The sequence below is a fragment of the Aedes aegypti genome, chromosome 2 (genome assembly GCF_002204515.2).
Source record: "Aedes aegypti strain LVP_AGWG chromosome 2, AaegL5.0 Primary Assembly, whole genome shotgun sequence".
NCBI classification, from domain to species: Eukaryota; Metazoa; Arthropoda; class Insecta; order Diptera; family Culicidae; genus Aedes; species Aedes aegypti.
This window is the reverse complement of record NC_035108.1, coordinates 346,401,400-346,426,177: the sequence shown is the minus strand read 5'-3', so window position 1 is coordinate 346,426,177 and position 24,778 is coordinate 346,401,400. Positions and strand designations below refer to the sequence as shown.

The window sequence follows — 24,778 nt, the reverse complement described above, 5'->3', positions numbered from 1 at the left end:
ATTCTTGGAAACCGCAAAATTTTCTCAGAAAATAATAGAAAACAAAAACAATTTCCTTAAAATGTATGCTCCTTTGACCTATTTTTCGCCATGGTGTTCCTGATTCGCCACCCTCCATAAGAAATCAAAGTAGGTGGCGAATTCAGGAACCGAAATTAAAATCGCGGCGAACACTGGTGTAAGTGGTCCCCCATTTTCAATACAAAAACAAAGTTCCTGATTAGTTTTTATATTTTCCCTGCTGAGCATGGATTGGAAGCTTTCATATAATGTATTGACAATAACCAAAGGTCGTTTGATTTATGTATAAACAATATTATTCCTTAGGGTGGCCAAAACTGGTACACCTCCCCTAGGGCAGGTTGTTTGTGGCTGTGATTAGAGTGCCTGTAAACAAGAGTGACGTCATGTTCCAGTTTTGACAGGTCTCCTGCTCGATTGGAACGCGGATTTGTATGGAAATGACAGTTCGCCGCTGTTCCAATTTTGAAATTGACGCCACTCTTATCTAGATCCACTCTGGCTGTGATCTATAATTTCAAGCGTGTGCTAGAATAAGGGCGTAAGTCGCATGATCGATTTCTGCTCATCGATCCTCTCTTCTGTTAATAAAAGCGACAAGACGCAAGTTTGTCAGCATTTTTTCACCTCATGACGCTAGATTGCATAGCTGGCTAACGTCTTGAAGAGAAAAATTGCTAACAAATCCACATCTTGTCACCTTTATTCACAGAAGAAAGGATCGATGAAGAGAAATCGATCATGCGACTTACGCCCTTATTCTCGCACACGCTTGATTTTTGTTTGTTCTAGATTGAACCTGTGATTGCGTTCAATGCAATCACAGATAACAGACGTTGAAGTCCGAAGGTAAAACTGTGTAAGACAATTAACGATTATTTGGAATGACAACACAAGTAGCAACATCCTGGTGGCGCTGTCATCGCTAAGTTCCCATGACGATGACAGTGGTGAATATGAAATATTTCAAGATACTGATACTCACCACTGATTGACGCAACTCGCTGTGTGGCGGCGCTAGTGATTGTAAGGAGTTTCAATTTGAATATTTACACAGGTTTTCAGAAAATGTTTGTTCTAGCATAAACATCTGTTATCTGTGATGCAATGTTCAATAAATGCTATTGTCGTTTCTACAAGTGTGGCTTCTGCTGCTCTTGTATAAGTATTATTTTTGTCCATCAGTTTGTTCAATTTGTTTACATTTGATTTATGGCCAGCTAATCATCGGCCCAAATTATTCCTAGTCATACCTATGCAGCAGCTATGGCAGTCATTACTAGGAATTTTATAGATTACATTATTAATTTCGTCTTTTTACACAAGATCTTTCACTTAGATGTGTTGGTGGTTTGTTTGATGTTGTCAGGTGGTTATGGAAATGTTTGGATAATCTTTTCAGAGGATTTTCATGACTCGTTGGTGCAATGCTGGTATGTATGGAATGGATCTGTAGGTCTTTACTTGTGTTGTTTCAGGTTGGTCTTGTTGAGAGATGGTCTGCTGGTCAATGGCGTCATTATTGGATCTATTGGTCATTTGATGATCGATCGTGGGTGTTCCTGTTTGATTGATACGATGGTCGGAATAGATTATTTTATTAGGAAAGTGAGTTTTCATTGGTACATTACTGTTGGGCGAAGGTACATGATTGGTATTCCATGAAAAAATAGAATGTCTAGGGATGTCATCATTTAACCTCGTATACCAAACGTCGTAAGCGTTGTGTTTAATATAATCATTATTTGTGTATTTATTTGCATGAATTCGTCTATACAACATCGATTTCGTTTATCAAATACATTTAGTTGCTTCCACTTCCATATTCATATATAATTTTCATTATTTCCGAAGCAGATTTGATTATGTAATTTTGAACGTGTCCCAATGCTAAACAATGTTCTGTTTTACTTGCACTAACTTTCATCTCAAAATAAGATAATGGTGAGAACACCTCGTACCAATTGGATTACAATTTTCCCCTTATTTGCATCATACTAATGCCAGCAAACAGTGTCACGCCGGCTGTGTAAGTGATTAAACTATTTGATTTCGTTTGCTACGTACAGTTAAAACATGATCACATATTTACAAAACACAAAAAAAACTCGTTTAAACATTTGTTATCGGTGTCGCCTTTTCTTTTTGCTATCAACATTCTAGTTTGCTCTTAACCCTAATATCCTAGGTGTGTCTAATCCCCGATTCCAGGAAAGTAGCGCATTGGCCTTCTCGGTAAAAGTACGTTCGTATAGAGTTTAAAACAGCTAAGAGATTTGTTTCTTTAGTTTGCATTTTGAGAGCTTTAAGGTGTAGTGGTTTTTATTGTTCTTTCGTCCTCCGAAACGGATTCGAGCTAATATCTACAGGAGATCCTGCTGTCGCAGATGAATTCCTCTCATTTTCATGTGAATACAGTGATAGATGTGGTGAGATGAGTAATAAATAACTACGTTTGTCCTACTTGTTGTGTTGTTTTGGGGCGATTCTAGTCGATGCGGTATTTACAGATGAAACTCGATGAAGTGAAATTGCTAGTGAATGCGAGATTATGTTCTAGAGTACCAGTAGCTCTGCTAATACTGTGTCGTGATTTTTCGATTTGATCACTCAGAAATCCTTGCTTCTTTTATACAGTTTTGAGATTCGGGCAAGCCTCTGTAGGGTTGTGTGGGTTGTTGGTTAAGGGTGTTTAGTTCGATGGACTTCTTGGAGAGGGGGATTGATGGGGTAGGGATGTGGAGGGTGGGAGGCCTTGGGGTTGGTGGTGATGAGCTTGTGGGATTTGGTAGGGGCTGAAGCGGGTGAAGTGTTTGGCTCGTAGATCCGGTGAGGGAGATCCGGCGGAACTGGCCGGACTGGTCATGGTCTGGGCCGGAGGAGGTGGTGTGGTTCTTGGTGGTGGAGGAGGGGGAGCGGCTGCGGCTGCTGCAGCAGCTGCGGCGGCAGCATTTGGTAGGAAGCCCGGTGGGAACTGTTGAGGCCATTGACTTTGCCAGAGATGTCCAAGGTTGAGCGCTCCAAGATTCGGCCGTTGGTACATTTGCGGTATTAGGAGATCACCGTAGGGAGCGGCCCGTCCCCACATCTGCAGGTGCTGACGGGCTTTTTCCAGAAGGGCAGCTTGAGCGCCGTCAGGGTCTTGGCCGGCGCCGAACTGAGCCATCAGCGGGTCCGGGAAGAGGCGCAGCGGAGAGCGGAGATGTTGCTCAAGCAGAAGTGCATCCATGGGATCCCTGGAAAAACAGAATTGAAAAACAAAGTTCCATGGTTAATGTCGGTTGTTCTGAATCGGGGCGTTATTTGTTTCTTATTTCTAGTGAAGCAATTATAAAATGATAATGAGACGAAGAGTAATGGCAACGCGAAGCTCAAGCGGATGGAATCAGCGAGTTGTGAAAAAAGGTGTACGGCACGCAAGCATTCATTCCGCGGTTCGTCGCGTTCCGCTTCGAAAGGAAAAAGCACAGAGTAGGCGGAGCAGCCTGTTGGCAACTGCTATGACTACTATGATGACGGGATGATTGATCGGTGGACTTGGCTCTGCTGACGAGCGGGCGTGCACGATACGGAGCCTGCTACGAACTGCACCTTGAACTTGTTTTCTTGGATTGGGCGAAACGCTGTTAATATTGCCAGTGTTGTAATTTTACGAAAATTAATTTATAATCTATTATCTGTGTGAGATAAAAGAAGCAATTTATCTCAAACTTCATTTCAATCAATAATTTTTAACCCAAGGCAGCTCCTAACAGTACAGAAATCCTTTCGATGCACTTACATGCCACAATCCAGCATACCAGTCCTGCCGGAATCACGCGATCAAAAAAGCAGCATACCAACTCGCGTTGATAGCCCCCTCCCCAAGTGCAACCAGAGAACACCCCCCTAGATTCCCTCTTGCCCATTGCCCAAGACCCACTAATTTGTTGTACACGAGGTGTGAAGAAATCTGCCCTGATGATGCACCGGTTCGTTTATGCTCAAAGCCGCCTCATCATCATCATCATCATCGCCATCATCATCAACACCACACCAATCCAGAAACTGCAGAAACGGCAGCAGCAACAGCGGCAGAAAATGCATGGCCAAAGTGCATCCAAGAGGAAAAAGCCTTTAATCAGCGAATCACCATCGGAAAGTGTTGCACACACTTCTGCCACGTACAAACAGACGTCACAATCTAAAGGATTGTAAGCAAACTAAGGATGGCCAAGTCATTTTTTCAAAAATCTGGATGATTTTGAAAGTTTTGTTTAGAATAGTCTGGATCTCCTATGTCGTGCAGGGAGAACCTTACAAATTCATTTCAAAACCTCACAAATTCGTGTAAATTTTTATCTGGATATTCCAGATTTTTGTAGAATGGGGCCTCAAAAATCTGGAATATTCCAGACAAATTTGGAAGGTTGGCAACGCTGAAGCAGACTGCAGAAGGCGCTAGTGTGAAACGTCAAACATACACGCTAAAACGAAGTTACACCAAATTGAGTATGATTTACACAAAATCAAGCTCCTTTGTTGGTCCAGCAGAGCTCGATTTTGTGTAACTTCAGAGAGTATGTATAAACGATGCGCACGCCTCTATTTGTGGGGCATAGATCACAAGTTATTTGAATAGTTCGCTAAAAGCGTGGTCGAGGTAAATTCGGTCAGTGTTACGTCCATTTGTCTGTGCCTTTGCTCTGTGCTCTTGCTAGCTGGCCGAAGTTGCCGCTTTTGTCTTTAGGCCCTTCGCTCGCTCGCTCGGCGAATTGACCAGACTGGCAGGCAACGTGTGCTTCCCCACCTGCCGTGCCCTCGCACCCTGGAGGACCAGATTCCGGATCCATCCCTTTAACAGTGCGCTTTCAGCCGACCTTCAACACCTCCCAAATAGCAAACCGCCGACATGGGACGAGAATGCAGAAGCTTTCCCGGTTGCTACTTGCCTCTGCCCCATGGAAGCTTGGTTGTTGTAGGCCAGGTACTGGAAGCAGAATGTTTCGGCTGAGCTGAGAGCAGCGCCCTCTGTGGGGAGGAAGAAGTGGAAAAATCGATAGTTTCAAGAGTTAAAGCAGATCCGTCCAGCCGGAAAGATGGTAGCGGCATCTTATCAGAAGGTGTTTTTGTCTGGTTTTTCAATGTCTTGCTGTGAACTCTTGCTTACCTGATATTCTTGTAAGGAAGTAATAAGGTGCAATCAAATTATCTATTAATGAACATCGTATGGTAAGCAGGCTTAGAGAAACGTGAATATGGATGCTCTAATTTTGGCTTGCACCATATGGCGTACACACTCAATCTGTTCGGTAAAAATAACTGGGTTTTTGAACTACCGAAAAAGTCAATAAACTAAAGGAAATGACAGAAATCGAAAAACAGAGATTTTTCTACTGAAATTTTGCAGAGAGCTTTCTTTTTATATCATATATCGATAAAAAATAAAACATGGTGAAATTTGCTCTTCAATTACGAGTGGCGACAGTTTTCATTTTACCGACTTTTTCGGTAGTTCCAAAAACCCAGTAAAATTTTACCGATCCCAGTCATTTAATCTAAGTGTGTAGTTGGTAGGTAGATCGGTAGGTGAAAAATAGAAAATTTCTATCAAAAATGGGGTTTCTGGTAGACAAAGACAGAAATCCCATGAAATAACTATACACTGTAGTCTCTGACGGACATGGGCGGAGATGAAATGGCGATTTCTGATGAAAATGGCAGAAATTTGTGGAAAGGAAGGGCTCCGATGGACAAAGACAGAGTACCGAAAACTGGATTCTGACGGGAATGGGCAGAAATCCACAACAAAACTGGTCTCTTCTTAGACAGACATTACAGTTACGTGATTAAAAGTAAAAATCATTGTTTTTTTTAGCGGTTGAAGACCGCTTCCACAACAAGTTAGTTTTTGTTTTCCTTCGCGAGTTCTGTTATTTTTGGCAAAATGTCGCACAGGATCGACTTCAGTGTCCTTCCAAAGTGGCATATTTTGGAATAAATGCAGGAATTCTTCAAGGATTGCCAGAAAATCGACATGGCGGATATGAAAAGCATCCAACTGCATAACCTCCGTAACTGTGCATTTGTTGAATTTGCCAGGCAGAAGTGAAAAGAAGTTCAAAAAATCGTTTTTGCTCCACACCGCTCATTCGATTTAAGATCAAATTCTGAGTGTCCTCCCAAAATTTGAGCTCATTCGGATGAAAATTGAGACTGCACAAGCCCTTTAAAGTTTATATGGGAATTACAGGTATGTTCCGTTTTTATCAACACGATCGGCAATTTTCAGTTGACAAAAACGGAATAATTTTCTTAGACAAAATATTTTACAAATTTTAAAACAAAATTGCAGTTTTGCCAGGATAAAACACAATTTCATCATATAAATGCACAGTATTGATGTTTTGGAACTGTGGTTGGTATTAATATTGTTGATTCGTATAATATTATTTACGATATTGGATCTGTAATCAATCAATATGATTATTTAATGTGATAGATCTTTAATAGTTTAAGTTTTGTTGGTTAGATATTCATTGTATATAACATGGAATATGAAACCGATAATCACATAAATGTGCTTTACATAATGAGATGCGTCATATTTGTAAAAATAACTACAAGGAAGTGGGTCAAGCTGATAATTGTCTTTTTTCAAGAAAGTTTAAACACGAATTAGTTTCTTTTTCTTCTATCCATGCTTATCCTTTTGCTATTTATAAGAGCAGTAATCTGAAAAAGAAAAAGCCTTTCCTCAGTTGAGATGTAATTCCATACAGACATGAGCAATGTCAAACTCATTCATGGTTTCAAAACATTCGGAACAAAATATGTATTTTCACCGCTTACTTCACTTATGTATGAAATCGAATGAGATCCAATGGTAGAAAATTCATTTATCTACCCAATGGTATTTTTAGGGGCAGCGGTGAATGTCCCGAAGCGTGTTTTATTCAAGCGCAAAAATCGCTCAGGCGAAAGTTCCAATAAAACTAACCTCACATATCCTGATTTTCCAACCTCAAACTAGTGCTCCCACCAGCCGGATCTCAATTTTTATGAAAGTAGTGCAATAATACAAAAAACAATCGTATGTAGAACATACAGAATGTATATTCCTACCTTTTCCGCCTAACTGTTTCACTGTGAACCGTCTTATATCAGGAAAATAAAACATTTTTCCCCACAGCGGCATGTGATGGATGCGTGAAAAATCAAATCTCTCATCATCTGACTAGTTGCGCTACCAAAGTATAGATGGCTAACAGTATGTTGCGTTTTGCGATTGGAAGCGTATCAACTGAGAGATTTTTTTTTTATTTTGCTAAGGTACATTTTGCACACATCCAATTGGTGATTAAATGTGGGGATATGTTGCGATAGTTTTGCAACCTTAAATGAATATTTACGGTGTCCTGTGTCAAAATCTATTCTGTAGAATGATTGCGCAATTTTTCTTCACTACTTCGACTGGGATGCACTAATCGACATTCTAGAACAGCGCCACCTTTACTGTTTGCCGTTGAATCACGAATTGGCTAGCACTAACCTTAATAAAAATCCTACTATATTGTTTGGTAAAACGATGTTGAATACGTTTATCAAGAACACAAAGTGTACAAACTCCAGAACAAGCATAACCAAAATAGAACTTTTTGGTTAGAATCTCATTTGCTAAGGTTTATGAATAAGCGTAAGGTAGTTGGTATAAGCTCTTTATTAAACTTTTGGTCTCCACGAAGAGGTGCGTGTCCGCCCAAAAATCAAGATCCCAACAAATTTGAGATGGAAACGTGCGTGACGTGAGACGATTCAGTATCAACAGTTTCTCAAACTGTTAGCCATCAGCCCTTTTCTATCTTCCCTGATGCAAACTTATTGTATGAAGATTCCAAATATTTCAATAGATTGTTTAGTTTTGCTGGACCTCTTCCCCTACCCTTGAAACAGGACCTAATCAATGGCTAATGCTATAATCTGTGTAATGTTATCGAGTTTGAGAGATGGAAGATAATGTAAAAAATATGACGGGATCGACAGTCTTATCAAAAATAAAATGAGCTCGATAATGTTCCATGCCATTGCTTAAATATTGTTGAGTTCATTCTCATTAATATACGCCTATCACATTGACATAGAAAATTATATGATGCCATGTATATAAGAATAAGGAGAGGTCTCTGCAACACGAATTCCAGACGATGCTAGCAGGCTTGATTATACTCCTGTACATCATCAGAGTTCAGTAACATACTCTAGAGCAGCGTGCTCCCGTTACCTTTTTCCATGAGACTGAAAAATACTAAGCAGAGAGGCATCGAAAAATCAGCGAGGAAGATGCAGAACAGAGCAAAATTCAATAACAAAAGTGCCATAACAACTCCGCGAGTGCTGTTTTGTTCGGCCGGGACACTCAAGAGTTCTTTCAAAGTGTGGGTAAATGTGACCTTAGCAGCAAGAGAGAAAGAGAACCAGAAAAAAATCTTCATACTTGTTTGCACTCTCTTTCGAATCGTTTGAGGATCTGTGTTGAAAATGTTGAGTGCAATTTTAAATCCTCAATAAAACATCAAACTCGCCTCATTTTTGCATCGTAGAGGAGTTCTGTCAAGCCTGGTTGCTAGGACGTGGCCACAGAAAATCTTGAATGTTGAAAGATGCATCAATTTTGTCCATCAGCCCATGCTAAATTTGAAAACTTCAATTAATTAGCGGATAGGAAGGAATCAAACCTTATTGAATCGTATATGACTTGACACCTACCATGTATCATAGGTGATCAACGCCAACATAATGTCGAAAATTCAACCCTGAGGCTAATGAAAAACATTTGAATAAGTTTTGAGTTTATATTCCAAGCATTTTAAAAAAATAAGAATAAAACATTTTTTTGTGTTGATAAAAACGGAATAATTTGTTGACGAAATCGGAACGTGACAAAATCGGAGCGTGACTAAATCGGAACGTGATAAAAACGGAACATACCTGTACTATGGGAAAAGCAAGCAAATAATTCAATCGGTGATAGTGTTTGCCCATGTGCTCTAAGGGATTAAAGCTACGTTGATAATGTAAGATACATTCACCAGCTACAACTTTGCCGAAGACCGTTCTCAGTAATTAGTTCTTCTCAGTAATTAGTTATTAATTTATATCCAATCGCAAATTCTTCTACAGTGCTCATTTATCTGCTGAACAGGCAACATTGCTGCATCTGGCGCGAAAGATACCACACATAAATCATGGCTACTATGTTTTACTGCATATATCCAGTGATGCCTACAGAGCAGCCCAATTATTATAGCCAAAGTTTTAGAACTCGTATAAAAATCAATAGCTAAGTACTGAGGCATCCGGTCTGAAAACAGTCTTCGGCAAAGTTGTAGCTGGTGAATGTATCTTACATTATCAACTTAGCTTTAATCCCTAAGAGCACATGGGCAACCACTATGACCGATTGAATGATTTGCATGCTTTTCCCATAGTAATTCCCGTATAAACTTTAAAGGGCTTGTGCAGTCTCAATTTTCATCCGAATGAGCTCAAATTTTGAGAGGACACTTAGAATTTGATTTTGAATCGAATGAGCGGTGTGGAGCAAAAACGATTTTTTGAACCACTCTAATAAATAGTATATTTTCTATAATCCTGCCAAATCACTCTCAGAAGTGAAAAATATTTATTACTAGAAATTTATGAGAATATTAGCATATGATTCAGTGAAATAATTAATGTTTGTAAATTAAGCCTTTTGTCTATTATTTTTGTTCAGGCAGCATTTATCGAATATTAAAAAAAAGTCAACCAAGCTCGCTTTTCCTGTATTGAACTTCTCAGTTCAATAATATTGTCTGTTCCATGGACAACAAAATGCGCCGCCAACTTTCAAACAGACCGACAAAACCGACGCCAGCAAACAAATCAAAGAAGCTGATTTGCCGTTATGTTGGTAAGACTGTTCAAACGTCAGCGACTCGAAATAATTTATTTTTTATTTTAAACTAGTGGTCCCGGCAAACTTCGTCTTGCCATCTCAAGTAGGCTGTTAGAAAACGCTATGGATCGTCCCATATTAAACGGCAGTACTGTTCACTTTTGTTTTTAAAACTTTCCTGGTGAATATTCTGGGATTTTTATACACGCAAACACGTCTGAACTCCTGACAAACAAAGCGGAGGAAGAATCATCCAAATCTGTGGACCAGTTCGTAAGCCATTTCGTGACATACAAACACCATTCCATTTTTATTTATATAGATAAGATTTTGAAGAATTCATAAATTAAGAAGTTCTAAAAATTGTAACCAATTATCTAGCTTAAATATAATCTTGAAATCAAATTGAAAATTAAGCCTTGGTAGCTTCTAAATTGAAGTTGATAGAGTAATCAGCGGGCCACATAAAATGAGGCCGCACAAATACGGCCCGCGGTACGTTTGGGCAGCCCTGGTATTGCTGTTCTGACCGTTGGACTTAATTCAGTTGGTCAAGTTCAAGACACAGAAGATCTCGTATTAGCTATGTTTTGATTGCGTGTTAATCCATAGACCAACAATGATGTTCACATAGAAGATTAATCATTTTTGAACATTTGATTGCTTTCGTCAATACTGACGTTTGCAAACAAATAAGCAGAAATTCCAAATACGGACATGACGGAAAATTTATGGGAAGAAAAATACAACAATGCAGAATGAAACGAAGTGCTCTAAAGAGTACGAAATTTTTGATTTCGCAAAACCAATGACCGTCCAAACAGAAGACTGGCATTCCAAAAAAAAAAGTCTTACACTATAAAACATTGCAATCAGCTCAAAAAAAAAGTCATACGTGAGAAATTTATGTAGACCATATTCTCCGTGAATATGTTTGGTGTCCACCGTTCATGAAAAATCCAGATGATTACGGCAGAGAGCAATAAATCATTTACATGAGCTATGAGATGTCTTTCTCATTGATACCGATGTCATGAATTGTGGCTGTGTGACAAATTTTGAGTTATGGAAATTTCAATTAGTAATCCAAAATGGCAATGGGCCTACATGACTTAATCATGAGTTAAGTAATCCATCAAAATTTGTAAACTTGAGATTCTACCCCATTACCCTAAATCCCATTACCCCGAATGCCATTAGCCCGAAAGCCATTACCCCGAATGGATCGCAAAGACGCCTCTCAATTTACTACAATTCTGTTATTCTCGCTCTTTGAATAGTAAAGTTTAAATATCAAACAGCTAATAACAAACATATAACAGTTAGAGCTGAAAATTATTTGAAACCAAGATCCAAATTCAAAAGAGATTCAAACTTTTTTGTTTATTGTAAGGATCGACTTGATGGGAGTTGCAATCATCATTCATAGGCGTTTCAAACATCAACTTTCTTCGTCATTCGAAACCAAAGTTTTTGAAACTTTGGGTATTTTTGTGGAAACACAGCTTGCTAAATATACTTACATAGCTGCCTATTTGTCTTCCTTAGCCGAGTGGTTAGAGTCCGCGGCTACAAAGCAAAGCCATGCTGAAGGTGTCTGGGTTCGATTCCCGGTCGGTCCAGGATCTTTTCGTGATGGAAATTTTCTTGACTTCCCTGGGCATAAAGTATCATCGTACCTGCCACACGATATACGAATGCGAAAATGGAAACTTTGGCAAAGAAAGCTCTTAGTTAATAACTGTGGAAGTGTTCATAAGAACACTACGCAGAGTAGCCGGCTCTGTCCCAGTGGGGACGTTAATGCCAAGAAGTTGAAGAAGCTGCCTATTTGCCTTTTCAATGCACTGAGCAGCAAGTAAATTTGCGTAAGTTGACTCATTACAATTAGTGAACATTTCTTGTCATTTATGACTTCAATACAAAACATCGCTCATGGAATAATTTGCAAAGTACAGCCAAACCTCTTTTTTCGCCCCTAACTGGGGGAGCGCAAAAAGAATCAGAGCGCAAAAGGAGGGAGCGTAAGTAGGAATTTGGAGCGTAAAAAGAGGGAGCGTAAGATCGAATTTTGGAGCGTAAAAAGAATTAGAGGCGTAATAAAGCTTTTCGTTTTTTCTTGAGAAGTTTTGCGAAGAGGTGGGGTTTATCTGTGGTACTTCTCAATGGTATCAATAAAGATGACGTAAACCCCACGAAGGGATGACGGAAATCACTTGAAACCCACTAAATATTAGTGTTTTAGGAACGGGACCGATGGGTAGATGACGGAAATCGATGTCCAACGCCATTTTGAATCCAAGATGGCGACTTCCGGTTTGGTTTTGGAACGGGGAAAATCGATTAAAACCCAGGAAGTCGCCATCTTGGATTCCAAAATGACGTCGGACATCGATTTCCGTCATCTATGCATCGGTCACGTACCAAAAATGACCATATTGCAAGGGTTTCAAGTGATTTTCACAAACCGGAAGACAACTTGGATCCAAAATGGTGTCAGACATCGATTTCCGTCATCTACTCATCGGTCCCGTTCCAAAAATACGCTACTAAATTGGTTCTCGTGGGTCGTTATCAGGCAGGGGCGTAAATGGAATTTAATGGCAGGAGCGTAAATGGAAGTTATGTTGATGTCAACATTTCTTTACGAAATAAATTTGATGTAGACAAGGCTCTCGGAACTTCAACAAATTCCATTGTGGAAGCAAGGGAAATTGCAATACCAAAATGTGAAGTAAAATCCGAATTTGTGATTGTAAACGATGATCTTAAACTCTTGATCCGTCTTCAAAACATGAGGAGAAGACGATTTCGACGCACTCGCGATCCTGCTATGTAAATTAAATGGTAGGATCTGCAAAAATAAATTCAAAAACATGTTTCTCAATAAGGAAACAACAAATTTTGAAGGGGCCCAGATAGCCGTAGTGGTAAACGCGCTGCTATTCAGCATGACCAAGCTGAGGGTCGTGGTTCCGAATCCCGCTGGTCGACGATCTTTCCGTAAAGGAAATTTTCTCGATTCCCAGGGCATAGAGTATCTTCGTACCTGCCACACGATATACACATGCAAAAATGGTCATCGGCAAAGAAAGCTCTCAGTTAATAACTGTGGAAGTGCTCATTAGAACACTAATCTAAGAAGCAGGCTTTGTCCCAGTTGGGACGTAATGCCAGAAAGAAGAAGAAGAAGAAGAAATTTTGAAAATACAATTTCTCAACTGGACCCTGGCTCTAAGCCCTTTCGGAAATTGTCTAAAATTTTGGAAAAATCGCAGAAACCAATTCCGGCATTGAAAGAGGAAAACATATTATTACTAACTAATTGCGAAAAAGCTCAAAAACTTGCTATGTAGTATGACAGCGCGCACAATTTTAATTTAAGACTTACTAGTCCAATAGAAAATCAAGTTTCTTAGGATTTCTAAAACATTCTCAATCAAGAGAACGATTTCGCAAAATCCTTGGAAACTGGTTTGGAAGAAGTGAGAACTTATATTAAAAAAAATCAAAATATATGCAAGCTTGATGAAGATGTACAAAATTCCATCATTGCCAGATGAAATTTTCAACATCTTCATCACGAAACTTCCAAATAGTAACTTATTATTCTTAGTTAATATATTTAACCAATGTTTTCAGTTGGCATATTTTTCTGACGCATAGAGAAATGTCAAAGTTGTACCAATTTTAAAACCAGACAAAAATCCTGCAGAATCCCATCCCAAATTTCATATTTCATCATAGACTGGTAGCTGCCTTCTGTACGACCAAGAGTACGTCAACCATATACAGCCAAAGTCTCGAATACCTCTGCATTTCCCACCGAAAATTTCCAGCTTTATCCCTCAGGTGCCGCAATTTTTCGCTTTGATGTTGCCGCCCTTCTGGTGGCCGACCCAATCGATTCCGCAGAACACCTCGAAGTGGACAATTCTCGCGTAACATTACTAAAGGACCTATGTACAAATGAGAAATTCTCTCCTCTCTCGTTCTCTTTCGATTATAACAGTGGAACACTAAAGATTTTGGGAAGTTTTTTACTATAGATCGAAAGCCAATTTCCTTGACTAGCGTTTCATACAAAAAACGCAACAGAAGAGATTAATGTGACTCAGTTATTATTGAAAGAGAAAGTAAACAAAGAGAGCCTCTCAATGTTAGATAGGTCCTTTAGTAATGTTACGCGAGAATTTCCCTCCGTGACCGCGCGACCACTGCGCGCACTCGTCCTCATTTACATGTGATCGTCATCGCCAGCGTCTCCTGCTCCGTCTCCATCAGTAAGGTCCACGCATCGGTTCCATCCGATCGTCCGGCCGGCCTAGAGTGACGAAGGAACCTTTTTTGTCTTTTCACCGACACTTACACTTAATTATCATATTATCATCCAATTTAGCATTCACACTGGGCACTGGAAATCACATAGTTCTGGTGGTGTTTCTCCCGTTTCTTGGGTCTTTCGTTCGTTTAATGTCCGACCGCTCTAATAGCCGCTGAAAGGTCTTCCCCAGTCTCCTCCAGCCATCACTTCCACTTCCAGATTGTGGAAGATCTTCAACGGCGAGATGATGATATGGTTAGGTGTGAAGTCCGAATGCCACGGCAAAAAATCACGCAACCTTTCCGATTTTTTTTTGTTGTTGTTTCGTTCCCGGGAAACGATGCACGGTCCTTCCTTCGCAGAGCGGTCGATGAGACGTGATAAGTATCCCCCGAGGGTAGCTCCGAGCTCGTCGCCCCGTCATCGTCATCGCCGTCGCAGAGGAGTAACGAGGATGAATTGTGGTAAAATGATCCGATAGCTCTCCATACAAAAGTTATACCCTTGGTCAAATGATAAGATGTTGTTTACACCTTCATCAGGGAATTATATAAATGAAGAAGGTGTAAACACCGAAACGTTGGAAGCTAGGGAAATAATAATAGCATAGATTTCTTGAAATAATGAAAAATATTTTTTTTTGTACCGTAAGCTGTCAAAGCTACTTTCGTTCGAATCAAGTACATTTGACGATCTATATGCAAATAATAAAAAATTATAAGATTTTCACTATTTGATGAAGTCATAATAAGTTCGTCACTTATCCTTGACAGCCTAGTTATAGTAGAACATGAATTCGGTCTCAGATCTCTTGGCGAAAACCATTTGTACAAACTGGGACCATTTTTGTAATCTAAGTCAGAAATTTACATATAGCGTTAAACGCCTATAGGTATGCAACGCCTTACAAATGTTCCGTAATTCATTCAATTTTGTTCGATTTATATTCCACTATATCAAAGTTACCCCTAAACAGAAAACCGACTTTTGATTAAATGAAAAACTATATATCCATTCAGAATATATCTTTTGGCAATATCAACTGCAATCGATAGTTAGGATACCAGTACTTGTTTAAAAAATATAAATTATAATTTTTGAAACAGCATGCATAAATATTCAAGTTTTCTTTGAAAAAACTATCAAAGTTACCCCGTTTTACGGTACTTGTAGACTCCAAAAGGCAAACTTCATTTACGAAATAAGCTCCCTCGTTTTATGAACTGATTCATGTTACATACCTGTTCAACTTACGAACCTCCGATCTATTTCATAAATTAAGGTTGCGGTGTATAAGGGCATAAGAATACCTTATTGGTCTTCAATAATTTTAACCGTGATTGACCCAAACTACTCCTGTGTGAGCACCGCTCACTGATCGTTCCCGGAATGAAGACTTCGACGAAGGAAAATCGATCTTCCGAGTTGGGGTTTCTCGAAAAATTTCTGGCCATCGCCCCCGTTGTCCCTTTCGCGGCCGCACTAATTGCTCCTTCTATTAACGTTGCTTAATATCTTTTTAATAGACGGATTCGCGTTATCCCGCGCCCAAGGGGGATGATCCCGGGGGCGATTTCATTCATGTTTTTTCTCCGGCCCTATCCAGAGCGAACCGGCAACTCATCGTTTCAGAACAGTTTTCAATTTCACACGATCATAAATAAATTAAGAGGAACCTGTGCGCTCGAAAATGCCTCTCCACCTCCTTCACCGCATCAAGGCCTCCAAGATATCGAGGAAGATTCATGTCCAGAAAGTTGGCCGTGCAACATATCATCATCTTCGTCATCATCGTCATCACCACACCGTAGTCTTCGTCGTCGTCGTCGTCCTGCGGAACTCTTTGGCTGCTTGGCTGCTGCTGGATGGACCACTGAGTCCGAGTCTGCATCGAAGCAGAGCACCAGAGACGACACGGCCCCGGACCCAATCCGAAGAGGTGTTGTTGAAGCGCGTTTTCATCAAAAGCCAATATGCCGCCCTGTAATTTGCGCCGGTGCCGCGCGTGATGATATTAGCCAAAGGGTCCAGCCTCTCTTTTTCATCGAGCCACGCACGGCGGACGAGGCCAACATACACCGGACAGAGAGAGAGAGAGAGAGAGAGAGAGAGAGAGAGAGAGAGAGAGAGGACGGAGACGGAAAACGGCCAGCAACCGTGGCCGTGGTCCTCTCGAGATACGGTGCGGAATCTCACTTTTCTCTGTGAATGAATCTTGCATGGCGTTGGATGCACTCTTGGAGGAATCGGGCTTATGTGGACAGGAATAATTTAGATGGATTTAAATTTGCAGCACTATGACTGTCTATAAATAGCCCAGCGATTCGGTTGTTTCTTGTTAGAACGAAATTAAATAGATTTTACACCTCATAGATTAGGCGTAGAATGATACAAATATGACTATTATAAAAGCTAAAACAGCGTAAAGTATTTCACGAGAGGAGCTCATGTGGCATAAATTCACCTGGAATGACATCATTTAGCCTAAACCGTTTGGCACCAAGCAATTGTTTTATTTCTATGAACGAAATATTTGACCCAGAGACTGGTTCTTATCGGGACCAACAACAATCTGAACGTCATATCCGTATGACTATCACGGGGATGAGATTCGAATCCAGGTCCTCTGCGTGAGAAGTATATGTCCTAACCACTGCATTACACGCAATAGTCATATTGAACACTTGGTGACATAGGTTGATAAAAATATTTTGGACAGACCGTTACGCATATATAATAACGTCCGAATTAAATGGAAGTGGTCAAATTATATACGCATAACGCTCTGTCCAACATACATAAAACACTCTATGATACACATTCTTTTCAGATATACTGTTCGTCATGTTAGGTCAAATGGTCATTATGCCAATTGACCATTAAGCCAATTAGCCTTTGGTCATTTCTTTGGTTATGCAAAATGGTTTTATGCCAACAGTTCATGCTACTTTGAGTAGACCCTACCTGTTTTAACCGATGTGGGGTATTAGAAGGTTCGGTTGAAGCATCAAATTAATATTTGTGAAGTTTTGAAGTGGTAGTTGTATAATGCCAACATCGGCGAGGCGAAAGTTCGCGAAGTTGCCAAAGATGACGACATGTTTGGAAAGCTGCGAACAAATTTTTTGGCAGGCTTGTCGTCACCATCAGCTGATCGTTTTGATTAGATCTTTTTCGTAACTTATGCAAGCAAAACCGTACTAAGAACCGGACCAGTTCTATAGGACATTGTTCTTTAACATCCATCATACTATTGGCCTTTGTTTACCCTACACGGAAAAAACTGATTCCTAAATCATGATTTCTGGCGTAATAATCCTGATTCTTCATAAGCGTAACATCCAGAGAGACAACACTAAGCGGAGTGTTTTGCTTTTACTTATTCGTATTTATCATATTTAATACAACGTGACGATTCATGAATTTTGAAATTTGATTCATGATGATTATGAGCAATCAGCTACGCGTGTGTTGCGTTACGGCAATCTGGCTCATGATATCATGAGCATGTTGTTTTTGGATTTTGATTTCTACCCGTGTAATGGTAACTTCCATGGCTAAAAACAAAGCCTTGCTTCACGAGCCTTTCGTAATGAATCGCCAGTTCCACGATCCTTTTGTAATGGAAATTTCATTGATTTCTTTGGACATACTAAGACTAAGAAGAAAAAGAAGAAGATACCATTGTCCCATGATAGCTGAGATTTCTTATTGTAATGAAGTTTAACCGATCTAGAAGATTTTTTGTAGTCCTTGAGTCCACTTCACTTCGAGACTGACGAATGATGAAATAAAGACCTCCATGCTCCTCGCAGTTGCCCAAAGTTTTATGGTACATTAGAATATAGAACAAAATTTAGAATACTGAAAAAAGCTACTACAGTGTTTCCCAAACTTGTTTGATTTTCGTCCCCTTGAAACCAACATTTTTTTTTTTTGAATCGCCCCCTGTTATGTACTTCAAACGTTTTTATTGAGCGCTACACTGTGCTGGAGTTGTGATCAATATGTCATCACATGCGTACATAGAATCAGTGAAGCTAAAAAGGCATTGTGTTTTAATTATGATAAAAATGTCCATAGCGACCTGATTGAAAAAAAAAAATCCCAAAAATCAATTCTTTATTTTTAAATCACATGAGTTGACGGATTGCATGACACAAACATGTTGTTTTGACAATTCGACACTGTTCCTTCATGAGGGCTTAACTGCCATGACCGATTTGTCTTCATCGATCCTTTTTTCGCCAATATTTTTGCCAAATAAAAAAAACTGTTATATTTCTTGTTCATGAAGCAAAATATAATAATTCTTCGTTCGACAGCACGAAAAGTGAATCATTTTTTTTGCATTAATGCAAGGAGAGCAAAGATGAACAAAAATCGATGAATTCAGATAAGCCCTTAGGAAAAATCAATGTCATATTATAGAGTTTTGTCTATCATAAATTAAAAAACTAGCATGTTCAGAGGTATCTACAAATACAGAAAGGTGAAATAGCTTGGCATTTAATAATCGAATGTATTAAAATTCGTCAGATATATTAGAGTAGGTATAACCTTCCATTGAAGCATGAATGTCTCTTCCAAATGTTGTTTTCTTTAATTGCTTTTATTCTAGCACTTTCGCCCCCTAAATCCAGTCAAGGTCAAGGTTGGCTGCAGTTATTTTTCGGTTCTAATTCTGAATCACTTTGCTCCTCACCTCTTATATATCACTTTGAATCTTGGGTACATTTGAATTACCCTAAGACATGACGTGTCAGGTCAAAGCACAAAAACGAAACCAATTGTGGACAGACACTTCTCATTGATCGTTTTGGTAAAGGCCTACTTTCACATCGTTGAGTTGGATTGCAACAGGGCACTTTGTCGCTAGCCTGACCGTATATCTAATTTATAAATCAGAGTTTTTATAGAAAGTTTGGACATTTTTCATGAAATCTTTTTGTCTTAAATCTATTTATATTCGAATTAAAATTTCCGCATGTGCTCCTACAATGCTAAAATTAATTCAAAAAAACTCAATTGAGAGCAAATATATAATATAAATGGTGTAAATTTCCTCTAAATAAATCTTCGGTTTTGAATATAGCATCTTCTATTGCACTAAATAAGTGAAGCATGCAAAAAAAAAACAACCAAATTATGAGCCTTGATGAAATTCCGTAGCACTGGCTTTTGTATCGTCATGGTCATCGACTGAAAAACAACGGGGCAGTCTTTCTTGAGCTGTCACGTCCTGTCCTAGAAATTACGAAAGGACGAAATGTAGTACTAGAAGTAGTATTTATTCTGAGCCTGGCTCACAACGTGACAGAGTCTGCTTCTGAGATAAGTGGTTCAATAAGCACTTAATCAGTTATTAACTGAGAGCTTTCTTTGCCAAAGTTGCCATTTTCGCTTTCGTATATCGTGTGGCAGGTACAATGATATTTTATGCCCAGGGAAGTCAACAAAAAATTCCATTACGAAACGGTTCTGAACCGATCGAACCCAGACTCCTGCATCATATCTTTTCTGTGATCTTATGCGACATAATTCATGATGACACGGAAAAAACAGTTTACATAAGTTTTAAGTAGGCTATAGGTAGTTTGGCCTCATAAGCCAAATTTGGGTAAATGCATTATTCTCCAGCTTGGGATGAATGAACTGAATTTTGCGTTGAATCATACCAATTTTTGGTAAATTTTTCTTATGGCTTCAAAGGCAAAGTACCTAATGGAGGTCTAGGAAATCTAGTCAAATTTTGGTTATTGGGTTCAACTACGGTTTTGTGTTGAAAAAACTCAGGTTTGAGTAGACCCACGTTGCCGTGAATTTTGATTTGACTGTTGTTACTGATTTATTCGACGTACTTCGTACCTGTATTTGGAACGAAACAAAATGCTCTAGTGTACTTAGAAAAGAGCTTATGCGAGGAAACTTATCAATCAAACAATTTTATTTATCGTGTTTTGTGGGTGTGATGTAATTCGCACAAGTAAACTACTTTTTACGTGATTTCTTAAGCGTCTTCTGGTTGCTTGGGTAATGTGTCGAAATATGGATCCAGAGGTCTCGTGTTCGATACTAGGTGTAAACTATTTTCTATTTTCATCAACATATTGACGCTTCGTTTTGATGACCACAGAAAATCTGAAAAAGCATCCTTTCTCTGCATTTTATACGAATGTATCGATTCATATAGAATGATGTGCAGCAAAAGTTATACCAACCAAAATGTTGACTTGGAAGAATCTAATCCGACTGAACAAGGTCTGTTCTAATCTTCTTGATTGTTTCCTAAGTCAAAGTAAATCGGAACTCTACATTGAAGTCAATTTTGGGTTTGCACATCCCGTAGAGGACAGTATTTTTCAAAAGCTTCCATAAGGTTGGACGTTATAGCGTTATAGGCTTCATCCAAATCGATAGAAATTTCAATAGAGGGAGAGTACACCCGATTCTTTTTTTGCACGGGGGATGCGTAAATTTCAAAAATCGTGTAAAAGAAGTAACACCGTTACTCAAAAAAAATGTGAAAGCTTTTTTTTGCACGGCCGTGGAAAAAAATCATACAAAAACAGAATCGGGTGTACATGGCTCTTTAACAGAATTAGAAGAAGTAGCCTTGACAAGCAGAGCTAACCCCTTTCCAGGCGATTTTTAATCTGAGTGAAAGCCGTAGTAAACATTCGACATTTCTCGCGATGTTCGTTTTGCTTCCGTGGTCACCTCTCAAATACAGCACGACTGATAGAATGAACATCGAAAAACACAAAAACTGTGGAATGAATGTCGAATGACATTATAAATTTTGCATAGATTTCGGAAATGTCCGATCATAAACAACAAGAACAGTTTAGTTTTGCTTGTTATGTCGAATATGATACACTTACAGTGAACTCTCGTTACAAAAAAAAAAACAGTATTTAAAAAATCCAAATCGTTTTCTGGTGATGCTATCGTGGTCAGCTGCATTCAATAGGGCGACATTCAAAATTGAAAAGACAATAGGTAGAGGCTCTTTTTCGGTGGAAGTAAAATGAAATCCTGAAGCATAGAAATCACCACGGAAGATGAACTAGTCATTAAAGTTAAACATATATTCACATTACGCTTTATTTATAATCATTACTTTTTCGATCCTGACTCCTAATTGCAAGTTATTTATATTTTTAATTAATTTCCCTCCGTTTTGACAGTTTTCGACTATCATGCTTCCATTCCATGCGCTTGTTTGAATGTTTGAGAACCGAGTGTAGCGCGATCAGTGAGTGAAATACAAACATCAGTGTCGCTGCTTGGCGGCCAGTGAGATAAACTGCATGTTCGAAAGGCTGTTGTCTGTACTTTTTGCCGTTGGCGTCAACTGTTGGCATTCAAGAACCATGTGAACAATTGTTACTTTATTGACATTTTACTTTCATAGCGGACTTTGGGGCAAGTGTGCCATAGGGGCAAGTGTGCCACCCCTGCTTTTTATATAAACTATAATATTTATTTTCTCTTTGAGCTTAACAATATGTTCCCTTATAGTTCACAATACAATGATCAAAATATGATGAAAATTGCTCTATTTTTCACGTATTTACATCGACTTGTGCAAAGACAACCAGATTTGAGTGATTTTTTATAATATTTCGTTGTTTCAAAATAGCATGGTGGAGGGTGAATTATTAACAGATTTTTCTAACGTTCTGTACATCGTGAAACTATTCAAATGTGTAAGTTATTGTGGCATTTTAACGAAAAAATTATTTAGTTTTACATACGAAATCCAGTTTGGTTGAAATGTATACAAATTGGGGCAAGTGTGCCACCTATTTGGTAAGCAAAAGTTGTTGGAGTGAAATTTATAAAAATGTAAACGTTATCAACAAAATCATAATAATAAACCAAAATGAGGCACCAGTAGTAGATTCTGAAGTATAGTAGGGGAATAACTGACATGTTTGCCCCTAAAGCGATTTTTTCTCAAAATATTCAATAATAACATGTTTTTTGGCTAATTAAGTACCGTTTTACAGAACTTCATCAATATTTTACCGTTATTTAGTGCTAATCTAGTTGAATATTATACATATTCGCCGTAATATTAGGGTAATACATATATTGTATTAATTAGATACAAAAATAACCATTTTAGTTATTCGAATTGAGTAATAGGGAATTACGCATGTTTTGAACCTTGTTATAAAGCATCCCCTTATTACGGTAAACTTAAAATTATTTTTTAAACTATCGATTAGCGTCTGCTTTGTAAGTAATTTTAATATGAAATAAAGAAAATTTCATTTTAAGTAGAATTACATGCGATGTACATTCGGTGGCCGTCTTGCCCCATATGGGTGGCACACTTGCCCCATAGTGTCGAAAAATAGATTATTTTGGATGATATTTGAGAAAAAATTAAATGGCATAGTGGTTATGAAAAGATGTGAAACTAACATCTTGAGGCTAAATTGGTGGATTTTATAAGCTTTCGACAAAGTTAGAGATCAATTTGCTTAAGGTGGCACACTTGCCCCAAATTCCGCTACGTTTGTTTGATCGTCAAAGGCTGTCCAATGTCAACGAAAACGTGTCGAGTACCGTGATTGCTTACAACACTCTCTTTACATGCAAATTTTCAGTCTTTAGCAAATACTGAGCCAGCGCACAATAATTCCAGATCTGAACTACTTAAGTATTTTATCGGAATAGAGAACCTCTCCAGATATCGGAGCTGCCCTTGATGGTGTGATGAGCACAAGCATCACTGCCTCTATTAAGTCAATACAGAGTCAGAATTAAGGCGAATGTTTAAAGTAATACATTCTCAGTAAAATCGGGTTGAAGTTAAGCGGACATAATTTCAATTCTATATTATGTTTCCGATCGATTTATTCGCATGATGCATTTTTGTATGGTCCATTATAATATTACTTTTGTCGCAAACCTTTTGATTTATTTTCATATTATGAACAACATGTTAAAATAAATAAAAATACCTCATGCGCCATTCATCCAAATCTAGAATTGTTGCGTCCCTCGGTTTTTCGTCTACTTTAGTTTGACAGCAACGATAGCGCCTTTTGACCTCATCCTTCTGGTTTGACTATCATAAGCTTCGCCGTTTTGCTACGCTCTTTCACACGAACCTTCATCACTTTCGCCCTTCTACACACTCAGTTTTAAATGCGCCCGGTTACCGCAAGGGGGTAAATGGGCGAAATTGACATCAGATTTTGTATAAAAAAAATATCAAATGCGCCTTTATGTTTTTCTCACTTATTTCGTAAACCTTATTTTTACGAAACAGTTGTGCATTACATGATTGTAATTTATCAAATAAACTGTTAGATGAATAAAACTCAGTTTATTTATTTGTCAGTTAGGCCGTTATTCTGGTACTGTATTGAAGTGCTGATTTTTTTTTTTTTTCAACCAAACTGGATCGCTATCTGTTGGTAAAACAAATACCGTTTTGTCTCAAATTCCGAACAGACTCATATTCCGAACACTCGGTTTTTGTATGGCGATTTGTTTGAAATGTTTCGCTGAAATGGCAGTCAATTGCAATTCAATTTTAACGTCTCCAATATAATTTATACCGCGGGACTAGTGATGATTTTCTAGTTTGAGACCAGTAGACCAAGCTCAGATAAATTTATTTTTGAAATTATTCATTTGAATACAATTTATTCGTGCTGTTCGGAAGGTGTGCGGAATATGAGACAGAATAAACACAGTGTTCGGCATTTGAATCAAAATGTTGTTCCATACTTTTACGTTCTAACAAAAATAAAACTAATTTAATCAACATTATTATTGGTACACTCAACAGCTAACAGTTTGACTTTGCGAAGAAATTTAAATTTGCACAAATATCAGCCAATTTATGGCAACCAGATGCAATTGAAGTCACTGATGCCCTTAAGTTTTCGGAATATGAGTCAAAACGATACTAAATTTGAATTTTATAGGTTGAATATGGCGATATTCAAAACTGAAAAGGCAGTGGTAGTAAAAACGTAATTACGAAGCACAAAAAGTTATATATTAACATTACGCTTGATTTCAAATCACTACTTTTTCGATCCAGTTTCCAAATTGTGAATTCTGGACAAACATTTGAAAAGGGCTCAAGAGGACTTGAGCCTTTTTTTGTAAACGTTGCTGTTGAGCCCATCTTAGCCCGCCCACGCAAACTAGCACCACTATCAAGAAGATTAGTGTTAGCTCTTCCTGATAGTGGTATTGGTGAGTGTGATCGACTTGAATTGGGCCCCACAGCGTCTTGCAAAGCCATTGTTTACCAATGTCGATGTGCCCTTTTGAAATGTTTGTCCAGAATTATTTACGTTTTTAATTATTTTCCCTTCGTTTTTACATTTCTCGACTACCATTCTTCCATGCGCTAGTGTTGGAAGTTTGAGAGGTTTGAGAGATTTAAGAACCCTGTGTAGCGCGATCAGTGAGTGAAATACAAACATCAGTGTCGCCGTTCGGCGGCCAGTGAAAGAAACTCAATGTTCGAAAGGTTGTTG

The 24,778-nt window shown here is 38.7% G+C and overlaps 1 protein-coding gene across 8 annotated transcripts in view; it reads right to left on the bottom strand.

Moving 5' to 3' along the window:
- Positions 1 to 1,744: 1,744 nt before the first annotated feature.
- LOC5564419 (T-box protein H15) overlaps positions 1,745 to 24,778 on the bottom strand; it is a 255,676-nt gene continuing 232,642 nt past the window's right edge. For all 8 annotated transcript variants that reach the window (XM_021846185.1, XM_021846186.1, XM_021846188.1 and 5 more), the window contains one exon: positions 1,745 to 3,257. In XM_021846185.1, coding sequence (XP_021701877.1) covers positions 2,714 to 3,257 — 544 coding nt within the window. In that variant the 3' untranslated portion in view covers positions 1,745 to 2,713. The remainder of the gene's footprint in view (positions 3,258 to 24,778) is intronic.